General features: G+C 41.8%; 1 protein-coding gene across 1 annotated transcript; it reads right to left on the bottom strand.

The window, feature by feature from the left end:
• Nucleotides 1-1,295: 1,295 nt before the first annotated feature.
• On the bottom strand, nucleotides 1,296-17,658 carry FADS6 (fatty acid desaturase 6). Its single transcript, XM_070934638.1, has 6 exons — nucleotides 17,088-17,658; nucleotides 10,703-10,869; nucleotides 6,899-7,079; nucleotides 5,416-5,603; nucleotides 2,325-2,504; nucleotides 1,296-1,445 (listed from the first exon to the last, which is right to left on the bottom strand). The coding sequence occupies exons 1-6, from the start codon at nucleotides 17,656-17,658 to the stop codon at nucleotides 1,296-1,298; spliced, it is 1,437 nt and encodes a 478-aa protein (XP_070790739.1).
• Nucleotides 17,659-17,978: the final 320 nt, after the last annotated feature.

The following is a 17,978-nucleotide window of genomic DNA, read 5'->3' as shown; positions in this document are numbered from 1 at the left end:
TCAGGTCAAGCTCAACTCTTGGCAACTGCAATAATGGATCCATGTGTGGGGAGTGAGGAGTTGGCAACAGTACAGAAGTGACTTACTGCTGCCGTCTTCCAGGGTGGTTTTTGATTTTCTAGTTTGGCCCTCAAACCTGATATTCTATGAAGGTCTACTAAGCACATTCTTGGCCTGACCTTCCTTAGCTTCTCAGAACAGTCAAAGTAGGCTGGGATTGCTACCTGCTGAGGGTGTGCTAAAAAATGAAAATCTATGAAGCATCTGACAGGAGCTATCTCTTTACCATATAAATTCTCATGGAATTAGAGCTACGTGGATATCAGTCCAACAGTCAATGCAATTTTTTCATGTTTCTTCTAACCTCTAGGAAAAGCTTCCTCTAATAAGTTTCTTTCCCAGTGTTCTTTCCAAATGTTCTAGAATTTCAGAAATTCCCATGCTAGCTGGCATTCTGGTAATTGGAATCTGCACATCTAGAAGGCACCAGTTGAGGAAGGCTGCTCTAAAATTGCATATATTGCGAAGACAGCTTGCACTTTCTACAGTGTGGATTTCAGATCGGTTAGCAGCAGTGATCTATAGTTTTGTTTTTGTTTTTTTTATTTATATGCCGTCCTTCTCCGGAGACTCAGGGCGGCTTACAATGCGCTAAGCAATAGCCTTCATCCTTTTGTATATTTATACAAAGTCAGCTTATTGCCCCCACAACTGGGTCCTCATTTCACCTACCTTAGAAAGGATGGAAGGCTGAGTCAACCTTGAGCCTTGGCGAGATTCGAACCTGCAGTAATTGCAGGCAGCTGGTCTTAATAACAGGGTGCTTTAGACCACTGTACTACCAAGGCTCTTTGCTGTCATATACCCAAGATGAGGAAAAGAAATTGCTACACAGAACTTGTCAAAGTTTGTACTATGCAAATGTCTTTTAACTTGGAAGTTATTTTAATTTAAGAGGAAGGACATTAAATAGCCCTTAGATTTCCCTCCCTCGAGTGGCAGAATAGTGGAATGGAAATTATCCATTAAATATATCAGTGTGCAAAGATTATTACAGCAGAGAAGAAAATCAAAGATTGTACAATTGAATTAATTGGAACTATTGATTTTCCCCTATGACCCATTACTGGGCAGCTGGATTCAGTATCTAAAGATCATTTTTGCTTGACCAATATGGAAGACATAAATAACATACAGTACTTATTTTCCCCTGATAACTTAGACTTTAAATGCATTGATCTTGAAAAAAGAAACCATGCTGCCTTAAGGCCCTAGCTCTAGCCATAACAGTACCATTACTGAATCCCCACAAGTTCAGTAATAGGAGGTGCATGGACCATCAGTTCTTCATATTTGTCCAGGAATAGCTTCAAGCGGGAAAGGTAAGAATCCTCATTGTATCGTAATTTCTTCTTTTTCAAATACTGAGAAACCACAGGTTTTATCTGAAATATAACGGAAAGATAAGGTTAGTATTACAGTAAACACTAATGTTTATTTTTTATTAGGAAAGACCCAGAGCCAAATATAAAGAACGTTGCTGCTCACTAAAAATGGCAGAAATCTTGTCAGGTGTAAACAACAAGATCCATACATGTAGAGTTCAAGCTAACTACTTTATTATGTTCTACCTATAAAACAGTTATCTCCCAATTGGCAGCTTTCTCTTGGGAACAAATAGATAAGGTTCCAAAGAGTCTGGAGGTTGGGTATTGATCATAGCCTTTTGATGGGAGTGTAGTGACTCCAGGCTAACTCTGCATTTAAGCCCTTCTCCTTGCCAGACTGGGTGCTTCCCAACATATATACAACTGAAATAAGTATTAATTAAACAGTATAGACAGAGTGCTTTAGCAACCTCTGAGATACCTTTCATTTTAGCTCCCTTAAGAGAACTTGAAGAATTCTTGAAGAGAAACCAACAATTTTGTGATGTAAAGTATCATAAAGTAAAATGAAATTACTGTAGCTGTATATATGATCCATAGAAGGAAGGATTAGAACATCCAATGTGAAATATATTTCTTATCATTCAAAAATGAAACTTATTCTTTAGAAAATATGATTTCAGGTCTATAGGATGTGTAGTTTTTGCCCAGTGCCCCCTTTCAATATCAAAGCATCCTGAACTATGTAAAAACTAATTTCTGATCAAGAACATAACTTTTTTTCTCTGTTGTTGACTGATAGGATTTTGGCCTATATGAAACTTATCAGCTTTTAATCACATACCCTTTTCTTTACAAGTAAACATTCAGCAGGTATTTATTTTGTCCCACCCTACTCTTCCAAATGCCCATTCCATCCGCCATTCAACCTCGCACCTTCAGGCACATGTTATCAGAAAAACCTGGGAAGAGGTGATGCTCCACATGGCAACTAATGAGCGAGTGTCCAAAAGTCCAGTCCAGCAGAGGATTTCGAGGCAAATTGAGAACTCCGCAGCTCATCATGTGAATTCGTTTTGGCTTCTTATCAGGTGAAAACATGGGTAGGCCAATATGCTATAAAATAAACCACAAATGTTAATTTATTAGGACATTAGGAGACCAAAACTCTTGGGATAGCAATGCTGTCAGCCAAGAAGGATTTTTTATCTGTGAAATAGCAATAGCACCAACACTTAGACTTATATACTACTACATAGTGTTTTATAGCATACTCTGAGCGGTTTACAAATGTCAGCCTATTGCCCCCAGCAATCTTAACCCCTAACCCTAAACCAGCATTGTTGAAGGACTTCTGGCTGGTGGAGAACAAAACACAGTTCACGCACAGAGAACAGGAGGAATGACAAACTATATATACTGCCTGCCCTAAGACCCACTGTGTTGCAGCGATGATACAACGTCAAACAGGCTGGCCATTTCGGGTTCCTTAAAACCCTCCACCTAGCCAAACGGCAGTTCTGGTGGCCCCTCACGAGGGCAGAGATTGAGAACTATGTAAGAAGTTGTCCAATGTGCACAGCAATGAAGGCACGGCCTGGAAAACCACTAGGCCTCCTGCAGTCCGTGGCTGATCCTGTCAGACCGTGGGAAGAGATCACCATGGACTTCATAGTAGACCTGCCAGAGAGTAAGGGGTACACCGTAATATGGACAGTTATTGACCTGTTCTCAAAACAGGCACATTTCGTGCCACGCACTGGGATACCATTGGCATGGTGGTTAGCCAAACTGTTTATTGCTCACATCTACCGTCTCCATGGAGTACCCTGATGTATCATCTCAGATAGGGGGGTGCAATTCACCACCAGGTTCTGGTGAGACTTTGCACGCCTCATAGATTCCTCCCAAGGCTTGAGCTCAGCATTCCATCCCGGCACCAATGGGGCCACTGAACAAGCAAATGCCATGATGGAACGCTATCTGAGATGTTACGCCTCATATCAACAGATGAACTGGGCAGGCCTACTTCCCTTCGCAGAAGTAGCATACAATAACGCGGTGCACAGCAGCACCAGGTTCACCCGCTTCCAGCTGGTGCATGGGGTGGAGTTTAAGCCCATTCCGGAATGGACCAAGGGCAGACAAGATACCAGACACCTGGGGAGTGGTAAAAGCGGCATTGCAGAAAGCGGCTGAAACCTATAAGATTCAGGCTGATAAGAAATGAGCAGCCCAAAAATCCTTTAAGGTCAGGGACCAAGCAGATCTCTCCACGAAATACTTTAGGTTGAGGGTACTGTGCAAAAAGCTGGGGCCTAAGTACCTAGGGTTCCGGAGGCTCCCATGACAACCGTGCGCAATCAGCTGGGCCATCCCGACTGCATGGGCATCGGCAACCAGACATACACCGGCCGCCAGCGGATGGTAGCTTACTGAGCGTGGCTGCAGGCTGGCCAGGGAGCGGGGCCCAAGGACTTCAAAACTTTACAAGGACTTTTCTTTTTCCTGCTCACTGTGTTCTGAGGCTCTGGCTTAGTTGTGGGTTGAATTAAAGCAGAGTTTGCCATAGTTGCATGATTGTCCCAACTCTTACTTGTCCCCCTACTGGGTTTTGCCTAGACCAGCTGAGAGGGTCCTCATTTTACCGACCTCAGAAAGATTGAAGGATTCATCCTTGAGTCATCCTTGAGTCATCCTTGAGCCGAATGCAGTATTGCTGACTAATTCTTCCCACAGTCGGTTAGGATTGAACTCCTGGCTCTGCCCAGAGTTAACCTGCAATACTGCATTCTAACCAGTGTACCAGCACCAGCTCATCTGAATGTTTTGTCCAATTTCTTTGCAATTTGCAATGTTATAGATTCCATTCTGTGGAATATTTGGAGAAAAACTCATACAGAAAGTGAGCAGGTATGAACAAGAGATGGAAAACCTATAGCCCTCTACATTTTACTGCTCTCAGCCAGCAGAGCCAGTAGAGACAGATGCTGGGAATTCAGCAACATTTGAAGATCCAAGTTCCCCAAATACAAAATTAGACTCTTTCTAAGAAATACTCAATATTCACCATTTAATTAAAAATAATAATACAATCAAATATCTGGAAGCAAATCTCGCCATGATTATGTAAGGCCATATCTCACCAAGTTTCTGTAGGACAACCAGAAACACTTCCATGTTTTCCCAGTATGTATTTTTTAATTTAAAAAGACCTCTTTCAAAATGAATGATGAAATGATTGCCCAATATTATGTTGCTTCTAAGAAGCCTACAGCTAGAAACATCCTTATTTTTACATGAGTATGCACAAGATCCTAGCCTCAGTGCAATCACATAGTTAAAAATAGCATACACATTGAAAATAGTTGCTCCAATTATCTTTTCAGAGTCTCTAAAGCCCCCTTTCTCAATCACTTTAGTTTCCCAGTCAATTGTTCAATTCAATTTACTGCGATCGAAGACCAGTAATAATAATTGACAAATAAAATTTAGTACAGAGTTAAAATACATTTGTAAAACGACCTTACTAGCATCCAACATACAAAATATAAAACCCAGGATGTAGTGTATAACATAAACACTGTTTTATATTAAGTATAATATCTAAAATTGCATCAAAGTAAAAATATCTATTAATATTTTAATGTTTTACTTAATGTACTTAATATACTTAATGTTTTATATTAAGTATAGTATCTAAAATTGCAGCAAAGTAAAAATATCTATTAATATCAGCAAACTAGTAATATTTATAATTTAAATAAATTATGGTTCCTGGGAATGGATTGAGGGATAATGGCCCATCAGAATTTGATGGATCTTCTGCGCTGACGGGCAAAACCTAGCTAAATACACTGTAACAAGGGGTACTTCATCTATAAGCAGCATCTGGACATACGGCATGTCTGGGCAACCAGAATATACTCAAAGGGAAAACATGCACACTTTTACAATGCAGGATACTTATGCCAAGAGATGCTCATCTAATAGATTTCTTCATACAACATAGGGTTGATAGCCTTACCTGGAAGATATTGACATGGATGTATGCATGGGCGAGGAGAGCACGGGTGATCAACATACAGCCAAGTGTAGACCAGATAGACTGGAACCCTGAGATATTAAGCAGCAGCCAACAATGGGCATACAGACCAATGAATATACAACACAGAGTACGAATGGCAGTTTTCAGTTCTACTTCTGTGAGTAAACCTATGGAAACGAACAATAAGTCAAGCTACTGTTTACTGGGAAGCCAGTTTTCTTCTTGTTACAGTTTTTGTAGAAAAAAGAGGACAAGAAATTGCTCTGAGACTGAGAAAGGGAAGGGAGTATTTATTGAGACGAACAATCAGGATGGGAAATGTTAGGATATGGTGCATGCCTAACAGGTTGTCCAGGCAATATATAAGCTAACATGATGAATATGTATTTTCACTACAAAGTAAAAACTTCGATAAACCAGTTTATATGTATTTTATTCATTATTGCTCTCAGCACCGTTTCCATGTGCTCTATGCTCTGCTGGTTGCTAACACAACAATATCCTTAACAGGAAAGGACATTACAGACTTGTCAAAGAAATGGATACTTAGCCCATCGTGCACACAGCCTTGGAAAAGGAAATTCAGAGATCTTACCTAAAGAAGTCACTACCGGTAGTAAGAAATGGCTAGATGTTTCCTCTCATCTCTTCTCAATATCTTGTACAGGTAAGCTTTGATTTACAACAGTTCACTTAGTGACTATTCAAAGTTACAATGGCACTTATGACCATTGTAGCATCCCCATGGTCACATGATTGTAGACTTAAAAGTCTGAGAAGCGAAATGTCTTTAAAGGAAAAAATAAGAAAGTCCAGTTGCGTCCAGAAAAAAAGCACCTTTGGGACAACTATGACCTGGATGACTGAGACTCTCCACAGATTTTGTGCTTTGAAAGAAGGAGTTAACAATTGTCCTTTAGACTATTTTTTGATGGGTGGAACTCCCAAGAGAAGAAAATAAAGGCTCTCCCTTCTAAGATACACATTGTAGCTTGGGGGGGGGGAGGGAATAATTTAATTTTTCAAGGGAAAGGATCAGATGCCGCTTTCCCCAGTGCTTCTTCTCTGATCAAATTTGAAATTCTCTTTTTTAAAAAAAATCCAGGGATCTGATTGTAATCTTTCAAAATCTACTCTCTTTTTTTAGTATAGATTTTTTTTTTTTAATTAAACAGGAGCAAAGGGATTTGGGAGAGACTCTTATCCAATAACACATCATATAATCTGTGTTGCAAGCTGCTGGGTGAATAGCTTTATCTCATGGAAGAAGGTTTAGGCTGCTGGTTTATCTTTATTCGTTCTACTTCTCTGATTCTTTCAAAGGCAGAATGCCACATACAGTAAGCTATAATGACAGACAACATTAACGAAGAGAGTTAATTGCATTCAACATTAACACTGTAAAACGAATGAAGAGAAGGGTATGCTCATTAGTAGGGGGATTCGGAGGACAGTAACATACCAATGGCTACTAAAGGAGTGATGACAGGTACAGCAATAGGTGCAATGAACATATAAACATAACGGTTCAGGAAAGGAACCTTCCATGTACTGGAATCCCCAAGGCCAATGACGTTTGTATAAGCATGGTGCATTTTGACATGGTTGTAGGACCCTCGTTCTGCTGTGAAAGAGGAGCAAACCTAGGACAGAAAGAAATGGTAAATAAAGAACACTGCAATTACCCACATATGTATATGATACGTCTTTTGGTACCCGGCAGATGTGTTAGAATATAGCTCCCATCACCCAAGAAATGGGTGCATTATGCATAATGCTCAACAGTCAGAGTTGCATTCCAAAATATGGCAGGTAGAAGGAACCACGTTGAAGAAGAAGTCTACAGCAGATCATACAAATGAAGATCTTTAAAGTTGCCCTCCTAAATTTTGATAACAGCATACAGTAAATCTTTAAATCATTTAATTGGATTTAAACAGTCATTTGATTTAAACAGGTATATGATGGGATAACAGTTTCACTATAGTCACCTTCAGGAGTCCATAATGTACCAGTGGAGACATTTAGTCAGCCTATGTCATTCAATTATACATAAAACATATATACACCACAGAAGTATTCAACTTGTAATTCTCTAGATCAGGGCTGTCAAACTCCCGGCCCACGGGCCAGATGCGTCACGCACTGGCCATGCCCACGCTGGGGTTTAGTGAAGGGGGAAAAAGTTCCGATGCATCACATGACACCACCATGATGATGTGAGTTTGACATCCTTGCTCTAGATACTCTGATACAGTTTCCACATACTAATGCCACTGGCCATACTAGTTAGGACTGAAGGGAAGTATAACTAGAAATATAATTTAGAAATCATGAGACGTAATCGTTCCACCTTATTCTGGTTTGGATAGATCTCATCTAGATTTCTGTATCCAGTTCTGGGCACCACACTTTAAAAGCATTCAAAGAAGGTTTAGCGAACGTGCGGATAATGAGAGAACTCAAACGTAGCTTTATGAAGAGAGACATTGCTGTGGTTGGGCATGCTTAGTCTTGAGAAAAGACAAATGCACAATAATGCTTTTCAGATATCCACAAGTTTGTCCAATCAAAGTAGGTCAAGGCTTGTTCTCTCTCATTCCAGATTGCAAGACACAGAATAATGGAGTTACATTACAGATTATGATTAAATGTTACCAAAGCAGTAAGAGCAAATAAAAAATGGAACCAATCATGCAGAGAGGTGTTGGCTGCCTTCATTATATGTGCTCAAGTGGGGACTACAGACAGAGCCATCTGTCCAGAATATTTTATTTTGGATTCCTGCATTAAATAGGAGATTGAACTGGAGGGCCAAAAGAGCCCCTCCCAAATCTACAATTCTATGAAATTCAAACATTAAATCACTACCAGAATGCCTACCTTGCTAATAAGATAATCCTTGATTTACAACCACAATTTGGGACCAGCATTTCTGCCGCTAAGCAAGGCGGTTGAGTGAGTCACATTGATTTACAACCTTTTTCTAACAGTTAACTAATCACTGCAGTTGTTAAGTGAATTGCGTTGTTTAATGAATCATGTCGTTGTTAATCCAGGTTTGCCTGTTGACTTTGCTTGCTGGAAATGTCACAAATGGCGATCCCATGACCCAGTTGTGGTAAATACGTGCCAGTCGCCAACCACCCAAATTTTGATCATGTGCTTGTGGGGCTGCTGCAATGGTTGTAAGCATGAGGACTGGTTGTAAGTCACTTTTTTCCAAGGCTATTGTAAGTTCAAGTGGTTGCTAAACAAATGGTTGTAAGTCAAGGGCTACCTGTGGTTTGTCAGCCATTTTTGAAACCGAAAACCCACCTCGGTGCAAGAAAAGCAGCAACCGAAAGCCATAGAAACAGATTCAGAAGTGGGTTTTTTTTCAATTGCGGCTCTCTGAGTTGCTCTTTTCTATTGCAGACTTTCATATGTTTCAGTATATATGCATTTAATGCATCCATATTAGTCCACAATAAAATAAATTTGGAAATATAAAATAAGCACTAAAGTATTTTCGATTCTCTGAAGGTCATTCAGTTGTACTAATTGTGACCAGAAATATCTTCTTCTCTGTTTATGATACAGAATCAAAAGCACTTCACCTATGTCAATAAATGAGCTTCCTAAAATGAATCAGGGGATCAGGTATAAATAGTCTCCATTCACTCCCTTTCAGTATATTTATTTCGGGTGCAATGCATTACTGGCTCAATTCAATGAATCTGTGGTTTATTTTTCCCCAAGTAGTGCCGTTATTTGGGGGGGAGGTCTACGACAACTCACCACCACCAACTCGTCATGGCCAACTCACCATGGCCAACTCACCATGGCCAACTCGCCACAACCAACTCGCCACAGCCAACTCGCCACGACCAACTCACAGTGGGACAAGAGTTACACTAATGTGGAAAAAATAATGCAATAGAATCTTTAAAGAAAGGATGCTAAAGGAGGGACAAAATGAAAGGTGAATGATGAAAATTAATTATATACTTAATTAATTAACTATTTTAACTAAATTGAATTGTCCCACAACAAGTTGTCCTGTGGCGAGTTAGCCATGGCTGGTTGGCTGGGGCAAGTTGTCCCATTCCGTTCTTGGGGCATGTATGCTGGCTATTTCCCACTCATTCTTTTCAGACAAAGAATAAAAATGTAATTATAATCTACATGAAACATTATTCTGGACTTTCTTAGAATGCTGCTGAGAAGGAAATAGGTTATTGATTGTTGACTGGAGATATTGATTAAGTTCAAGCTGTTCCAACCATCTGCCCTTCGGTGGAACAGAAATCCCTCTAATCAGAATAATGCCACTTTTAGTTCCATTTTACTGTGATGTACAGCTTAATTGCAAATAACATTAAAAGCCATTAAATATTCCCAATTCTACTAACTTGCAAAAACACAACAGAACTATCTTTTGCCAATTGTGGCACTAATGTTATTACTTTTGTATGACTTAACAAGAGGAAGGAGGAAAGGATTTTCAAATATATTAATGCAATTATCTATCAAGATTCAATAAAGAGGGAATGAAAACTTTATTAGACCTAAAATAAGACTTCTGATTACTGACGTAGCATGATTGACATATTTAATTAGTTAATTAATGTGGAAAGAACTCCTTCGTTCCTTAGACATTATGTCCAAATAACAATTGTGTATTTATGGAGTATCAACATCAGGTGCCACCTATTAATATTCTTCACAATATAAATAACATGTCTTTTTAAAAGACCCAGATTGCAGATTTAATCTACTTGGCAATTGCTATCATCTCTTTGATTTTAAGTAGCCACAATTAATTTAATCGCTGGTATTATTAATTCATCGTTATTGCATTCACACAAGCAATGAATCAATGTAGCATTAAGCTAGTTGTTCTCTCCCACAGTACTGAAGAAAAAAATAAATCTGGAAAGCATTGTACTTTGAGTTGTATGGATCTGGCAATATCCCCAAGCATTTCCAAATAATTTTGCAGTGAAACATTGATAGTAGGCTGTATTGAAACTTGAAAATCAGGATGGGCATGTTTCAGAATGACCATGTTCACTTTCTTATTAACTATGATCATAAACTCTCATAAATTGTATAATTTTAGCAGTGTATACAGCAAATGAAATAAATGCATATGATGGTTTGGTTTAGCTAATGTAATTTCTGCAGGTTGTGTCAATTTTTCATTTTGGATGAATATCAGATACCCACAGAAGTTTTGTCATGCTTTCTATCTCTCAGAGAATGGGATTAGCTAAGAACAAACCTCAATGAAGAATATGCTCCATAATTTCCCCCATGATTTGGATTCCACCAGAGCATTGTGGCTAGCCAAGTGGCTTGCCTTCACAGTGAGGGTATGATGGGCTACACCCAGGACAGCAATGCCCACCAGGAACACAAAAGGATTACTGGAACGTAGAAGCAGGAATCCTGGAAATGGAAAAGAAGCACTTAGAATCTTTCCAGATATAAGCAAAGGCAACAATGCCGTCCAGATTCATGTCATTTATCATCTTCCACAACAATCTTTACAAATATAATTTGATAACTAGGTTTAGTTCAAAGCTACAGGAGAGAGGCAGAACATTTTCTTGGCACATGAGAACATAAGTAGTGTCCTGCTGGATGAGATCTCTGGCTATCTCATCCAGAGGTCTGTTCTCAGAGTGGCCAACCAAGCAAGGAAGCCCATTTTTCCCCCAGTAGAAGCCTTCAGAGACAGCTGCACTGCCATCAAGGTGATCTCCATGACTTCCATGAATTGGTCCAACCCTTTTTTGAAGCTAGCCAAACTGGTAGCCAGCATCACATCTTGTTAGTAATGAATTCCAAGGTTTGACTGTGTATTTGTGTACACCAAAGAGCCATGGTGGTGCAGTGGTTAGAATGCAGTATTGCAGACTGACTCTGCCCACTGCCAGCAGTTCAATCCTGATCGGCTCAAGGTTGACTCAGCCTCCTATACTTCTGAGGTCGGTAAAATGAGGACCCAGATTGTTGAGGGCAATATGTTGACTCTATAAACTGCTTAGAGAGGGCTGTAAAGCACTATGGAGTAGTATATAAATCTAAATGCTATTGCTATTTTTTCCTTTTTTCTGCTCTGATTCTTCCGGGATTCAATTTCATTGGGTAGCCTCTGATTTTAGTATTTTGGGAATGGGAAAATAGCTTTCTTCATCCACATTATCCATACCATGCATAATTTTGAATATCTCAGTCATGTCACCTCTCATTCGTCTTCCTTCTAGACTAGGGAAGCTACTCCAGCCCCTTCATCATCTCAGTTGCCTTCCTCTGAACTTTCCCTAATGCTACTATATTCTTTTGAGGTTCATCAAAAGGAATATTCTAGATCAGGGGTGTCAAACTGGATTTCTTTGAGGGCTAGATCAGCTTTGTAGCTCTCTGCCGCAGACCGATGGAGAGTGGGGGGGGGAGATGGAACAGACACCTCCTGCAGCACCTGTTGGCCAAAACAGGGTGTGGGGCAGCCGCATGTGGCCTCCCCGCCCCCATTTTTGGCCTGGATGGCCTCCTGCAGCACTTTGCCGGCCAAAACGGGGCTCAGGGGAGGCTACACGTGGCCCCTCATGCCTTGTTTTCAGCCTCCATGGCTGCCTGCAGCACGCTACCAACTGAAAATGGGCCTCATGGATGCCCCGCAAGGCCCATTTTTGGCCTCCCCGCCTTCAGGAGCACTCTGCTGGCCAAAAACAGACCCTGTGAGGCCTCCGCATGGAAACCCGTTTTTGGTCAGCAGAGTGCTATTGGAGGCTGGAGAAGCCAAAAATGGTCATGCAGGGGCTTTGCGATGGCTCAGCACAGCCCATTTTGGCCAGCAGAGGCACCATTGGCTGGTCCTTTGATATTTCCAGGCCAGCCTTGCAGGCCAGATTTAAGCACGCCACAGGCCAGATTCAGCCCGCGGGCCTTGAGTTTGACACCCCTGTTCTAGATATGGGCATTACAATATTGACAACTCATTTCTTATTATCCCTATGATGCTGTTGTCCTTTTTTTATAGCGGATGTTGACCCTGTGTCAACATTTTCATTGAAGTGTTTATCATTACTCTAATATCTCTTTCTTTATCAATCACTGCTAGTTCTGAACCCATATGTTTGTAGGAATAGTTAGATTTTTGGGGGCCAATGTACATCACTTTACACTTGGTCACACAGAATAACACCTGACATTTTGATGCCCATTGGTGCAGTGATCCTTTTGGAACTGTTTATAATTCTTAATTGTTTTTACCATTCTGAACAATTTGGTGTCAAGCTGTGTTGGCTAGTCCACTAGTCATCTCAAATCATTTACAAATAAGTTAAAAAGCTCCTAGAACAGAGCATTGGAGTCCCCACTAGTTACATCTCTTCATTGTGAAAAATGTCCATTTACTCTTATTGTTTTCTATTCTTTAGTCAGTTGTCTATATATAGATAGCCACGAGATAGGAGACTGGCTTGCTATTTACAGTTCAACAAAGCTTAATGCTTTAATGATTGCCTAATTGTGTGTTTTACGGAGATTCCTATTTTTGGAAGATCCAGCAGGGCATTTCAGTTGAAGTCCCAGAACTCTTGTAGCAAGGATAGATTTGCCGGGAATTGCAGTCCCAACCGATTTGAAACACAAATCATATTTGAAAGGCAGGGCAGAAGTTAAGAAGGCTGCAGTAAGATAATCTCTAATTTAATATCCCTTTTCCGTTTGTAATTACCTCTGCTAAACAATCTCTAAAATATATAACCAAAGACCCAATTTTGCCCATTTTAGTGGGCCTTATGATGTATTTATTTTGGCTGAACCATCAATTTAAAGAACATTCAGTATGACTCTCTCTGTCTGTCCAAGACCATTCCTTGAGATAAGGTGGCATTGTCACATTCTAGGATGAAAGCAGATAATATGACATGACAGCGATAACTTCATATTTCAGCCTCTTACAGATCTGCTATCACATCTGGTTCTAATCTGATATTTGAAAGTATTATCCTGATACCTTAAATACAAAAATAGTGTATATCTGCAGGACATGACTTGCATCCAGTACAATTATCCCAATGTTATTGGAATAATCCATTAACAGTATAAGCAGGCACCTTGTCTTATTAATAGTCTCAATGGATATTTGTCCAGCCTAGGAATAATTGAAGGACCAGGGTTCATCTTACAGCATAGCATAATGTTGCTATATTTATAGTTGCAAAGCATTTTATTAAACAGACACACTTTTCCCTAATTGTCAATCTCTTCATCATATATTGAATGAATCATATAAGATACACTTTTTATCTCAAAAGACAGGAGAATCTGGCATGTATATTGTATATCTGCCCTGCCCTTTCTTTAAGGGATTTATTGCATTATCCTACGGTACTTTGTCTTTGAAAGAAACATGCCACATAAATAAGGAAGGTCAAAAGGTTGTGGTAACCCAAGATCTCCAATGGAGATACATGAAAGGATAGCATGAATCAGAACTGGGGCCCTCCTACTAAATCTGAATAATTTGCCCCAGAGAATAAAGAAAAATAACTTGTTTCCAGAGGCTGTCCCAAAAGAATAGTTCTAATTTCATTGATATAATTGTTTGGGGTTCTGTATTTCACCTTCCCTGGCCTCATATCTTCCATATGAATTGGGCCACGGTACATATCATTCCTATCAGCATGGCATTTGGCTATGTTGGCTATGGCCAAAAGATGCTACAAACCAATATATCTGCCTGATGCCAGATTGGAGAAGGCTGTCATATACTATACACAATATTCAGGTGGATTGTTATTGGGTAATGCATCGAGACACCTTGCTCCCTTCAAATGCATTTTAGGTATTCTGTTTTCATGACTACTTCAGAAAAGAAAAGCATTTCAAATCTGCCCTTACGAAGGTTCACTGAGGAAACTATGCCTTCAAGCTTTTCCTCCCTGCATTCCTGTTGCAGACCTTTCTGATATAAAGAGAAAGAGAACATTTTAGAGTTTCACTAATTCTAGGACTGTACAGCAAAATGCTCTGAAGTATTCAGCGATTAAACATCCCTGACTTATTCTCTTAGATCAACTGTACTACTCCCACAGCAAAAAGATACTTAGGGCTTATCCACCCTGCTTGCTCGGGGTGAGGACTGCCCTGTACTACTCCCACAGCACAAAGATACTTAGGGCTTATCCACCCTGCTTGCTCTTGGGTGAGGACTGCCTATGTGCAATTTCTCAACTGGAATGGATTGCATTGTCCTCCCCCATGAAGCCTGCATCCATTCATTTCTTGCTTCTCTGTGAAAACAGTATTTTCATACTTCGGTTGGCAGAAGCAGAGCCAAGCGGTCAGCAAATAATTCTAAGCAAAGTTCAGAGAAAGGCACCTACCCTGTTCTTATTGGCCATTCTCCCTTCCTCGCCCTGGCCTCCAGTTTTTAGAGTCGCTTACCTTTTGGCAGTGAGACAGTCAAGGTTTTCTGCTGAGCCAAACACCCATGTTTCCCACTTCTCTTCCTACTGACGGGATGCAGGAAAGAAGGAGGAGACTTTGAGAGGCATTAAAATGATCTGATTCTCCTCCCTCCACAGAAGTTTCCTGCAGGGTGCTCTCCTGCAGTACAACTGCCTGCCACCTCAGTATAGCTAGCACTAAAGCAGAAGTTTTTAGTACATCAGTCCAGAGTGAACCAGCAGAGTTTAGGATATATCAAAAAGGAACCAATGACATGTTTCAAGAACAGCTCTTGAAACTGGGGGATATCTAGTCCCAACCCCACAACTTTGATACATCCACACTGAAGTTGTGAGGGCCACGACTGATGTGTCACTGGTCCACTTGCACCACAGATTCATGTTAAGCTGATACATGTCCAGTAGTCCACCCGCAAAATGTTTGATAGCTGTACAAAACACTGCTTCCCCATAGGGCTAAGAAAGTTCTGTGTTGACTTCTTCACAGGTCTGCCTGTTCTAATAGTCCTTCTCACATGACTACAGGATCTTCTAGTAGAACTTCAAGGAAACCATGAGCTATTTCATTATGGAACCACAGTGAAATGTCCCACAGTTTCTTCATAGAGTTGTGGCCATAACTCCTTCATAGAAAAAGTCAGAGGAGGGAGCCCAACACCTCTCAGCAGGGAGCCCAACACCTGTTAGAAGCCTCAGAGTGAAATTTTCCAAATTAAAGCAGTCCCTGGAGCTCTTCTGCCAGCACCCCTGGGTAGCTTTACCATGGCACTTTCATCCTACTTTCTTCCCTGTAAGAGGAAACTAAAAAATATTTGCTGTTTCCCTTTTCCCCACCAGGCAGCAAGAGAAGAGGGAGAGAGAAATGGAGAAAAGCTTATTTGTTTTCAGTTCTCCAGTTCCAGGAAATGATCCCAGCAGACCCATCTACAGCCAGTTACTGGTGTTCCCCAGCCCTCCCTACTTCTGGTGTGGATAAAACACCTGGCCTCTTCCATTGCCAAGAAAAAGTAGGGGTTGGAAATGCAGTCAGAACTTCCTCAAACTGGCATTATTTTCTGCTGTCTCACACTAGAAAGCACCTTAGTGTTGTCATGCAGAACAACTCTTAAACCACCAGGGTGGGCTCATAGTTAAGATGTTGAAGCCAAGTTCAAATTCTACTCAATTGTAGAGTTTACTGGGGCACTCTCTACCCAGCTAATTATTCTCAACCCAGTCTGTTTCACAAGGTTGCAGGATATATGTACAATAAGCCAAGGTAATGCAGTTTTATACCACCGTAGAAAAGTTCATTCGCTATGATTATCCTTGCTTAATATATTTTACCACATATACCACATATTCATGGCAAGCTCTTTAAGAATCCGTTTTGTTCCATTGTCAATTATAACAACACTGGAGCAGTGTTTTACGCTCATTTTTATAGGCCTTTTTTCTGTTGCACATCAGATAATCGTAAGTCATGTTGCTACATGAAAATTGTTGTCAGCATGCCAAAAAAAGTGGGGGCACTACAGGCTGTTGTAGTTGGGATCACACAAAATTTCCATTTCATCTAGCCCATCTCTTGGTGAGCAGTCAGAAATGCCAAAGAAACTTTTAAGTAGGACAAGATTTCACTGCTAGATGCTAATCAGTCATCAGAAATTACACACTGTACTTTCCTAGTTTGTTCCAAAAGCAACAAAGGTTGTTGTCAGAATTTAAGACTAACACTTTCTCCCACCCCCCCTTGCGTACACATGCATGAAACACAGTTCCTTTCTGTACTAGCTTCTGCAATACAGTAAGGAAGGTGTTACTCTTTAAGGTGTTGCCACGTGCTATGTTATTTTTCCTCAGTGGCTTCCCCTGTTACATCATCTACGACACAGAAACCAACCAGATCAGCAACTAGGTCTTTTGCCTACACCAGTGGATGAAGTTAACACCCCTCCCTGCCTTAGGGACTGTTGCAAGGCAACACCGCCTTAAACATGCCTCTGTGTGTGTGTGTGTGATAAACCAGGGATGTTTGATGGTCACCTTCTCTAGGAAAAGGGACAGCCTCCCACTGCTTCCTAGTAGGACCCACTTTGTGGCAGGCAGAGTGGATTTCCCGATGGGCAGAACAGAAACCCAGGTGGAATGATAGGGCTGTCCTCCCTCCCACCCACCCAACACGGGTGGGAACCCCTTCCTTACCTAGAGGTAGACTAAGGAGGTTAAGAGCAATAATGGTGTCATCCACCCCGTGCCTCTCCCACCAGCTGCTGGTCTTCACCACCTTGTGTACCATCTCGGAGAGCTCCCCCATCAGGGCTTCTTCGGAGCCCCTCGGCTCTCCAGTGGGTTGCAGATCTTCCACCGCTCTTCTCTTTAACATGACCACCTCTTGCCCCGGGGCAGAGAGCCTGACATCTTCTTCTGGGGCCGAGCCAGCTCGGGTGGGCCTGGCGCCTTGTTCTGCCGAGCCTTCCTCTTCTTCCTCCTCCTCCTCTTCCTTCCGTCCAGCTGCTTTGCTGCAGCCGTTGGGCCGTTGTCGCCGGACGGCGGCGTCGTTCGAGGAATCCCCTCGCCCTTGGCTCCCACCTTCCTCGGGCATTCTCTCCTCCGCCGGGCGGCTTGCAGGAGGAGAGCCGCCTTCTCCGAGAGGCGCGATGCCCGCGGCACCTGCTCCCTCCCCGGCCCGCTTGGCTTTCCCTCGCTCCACCTCGCCCGGGTCCGGCTTCTTCGGCAGCGCCTCCTCCTCCTCCTCCTCCCAGCGGGGCTCCATCTCCCACAGTCAGGACGCCGCTGCCCGTCCGCAGACTGCGAGGGCTGTCCCGGGAAAGGGCAGCGGCAGAGGAGAAAAGGGGGGGTGTCCCTTTTTTTTGGCAGCGGCTCCGCCACGGCGTGCAGTCAGACTCGCTCGCCAGGCTGCCAGCTCCGAGTGCTTAGCCAGCAGACAGTTTATTAAGCCCGAAGGAGCTGCTCCGGGTCCCAGGCTAGAGGTTGGGAGCGAGCCCTGCTCCGCCCGCTGCCTCCGCTTGCCTTTCAACTCGAACGCTGCTTTATCTTTATCTGGAACGGCGCATTCTGATCGGAGCGATTCTG

This window comes from Pituophis catenifer, unplaced genomic scaffold, assembly GCF_029215685.1.
Source record: "Pituophis catenifer annectens isolate HBS135680 unplaced genomic scaffold, rPitCat1.0.hap2 SCAF_2, whole genome shotgun sequence".
NCBI classification, from domain to species: domain Eukaryota; kingdom Metazoa; phylum Chordata; class Lepidosauria; order Squamata; family Colubridae; genus Pituophis; species Pituophis catenifer.
The sequence above is the reverse complement of the archived record's forward strand: the minus strand, read 5'-3'. Positions and strand labels throughout refer to the sequence as shown.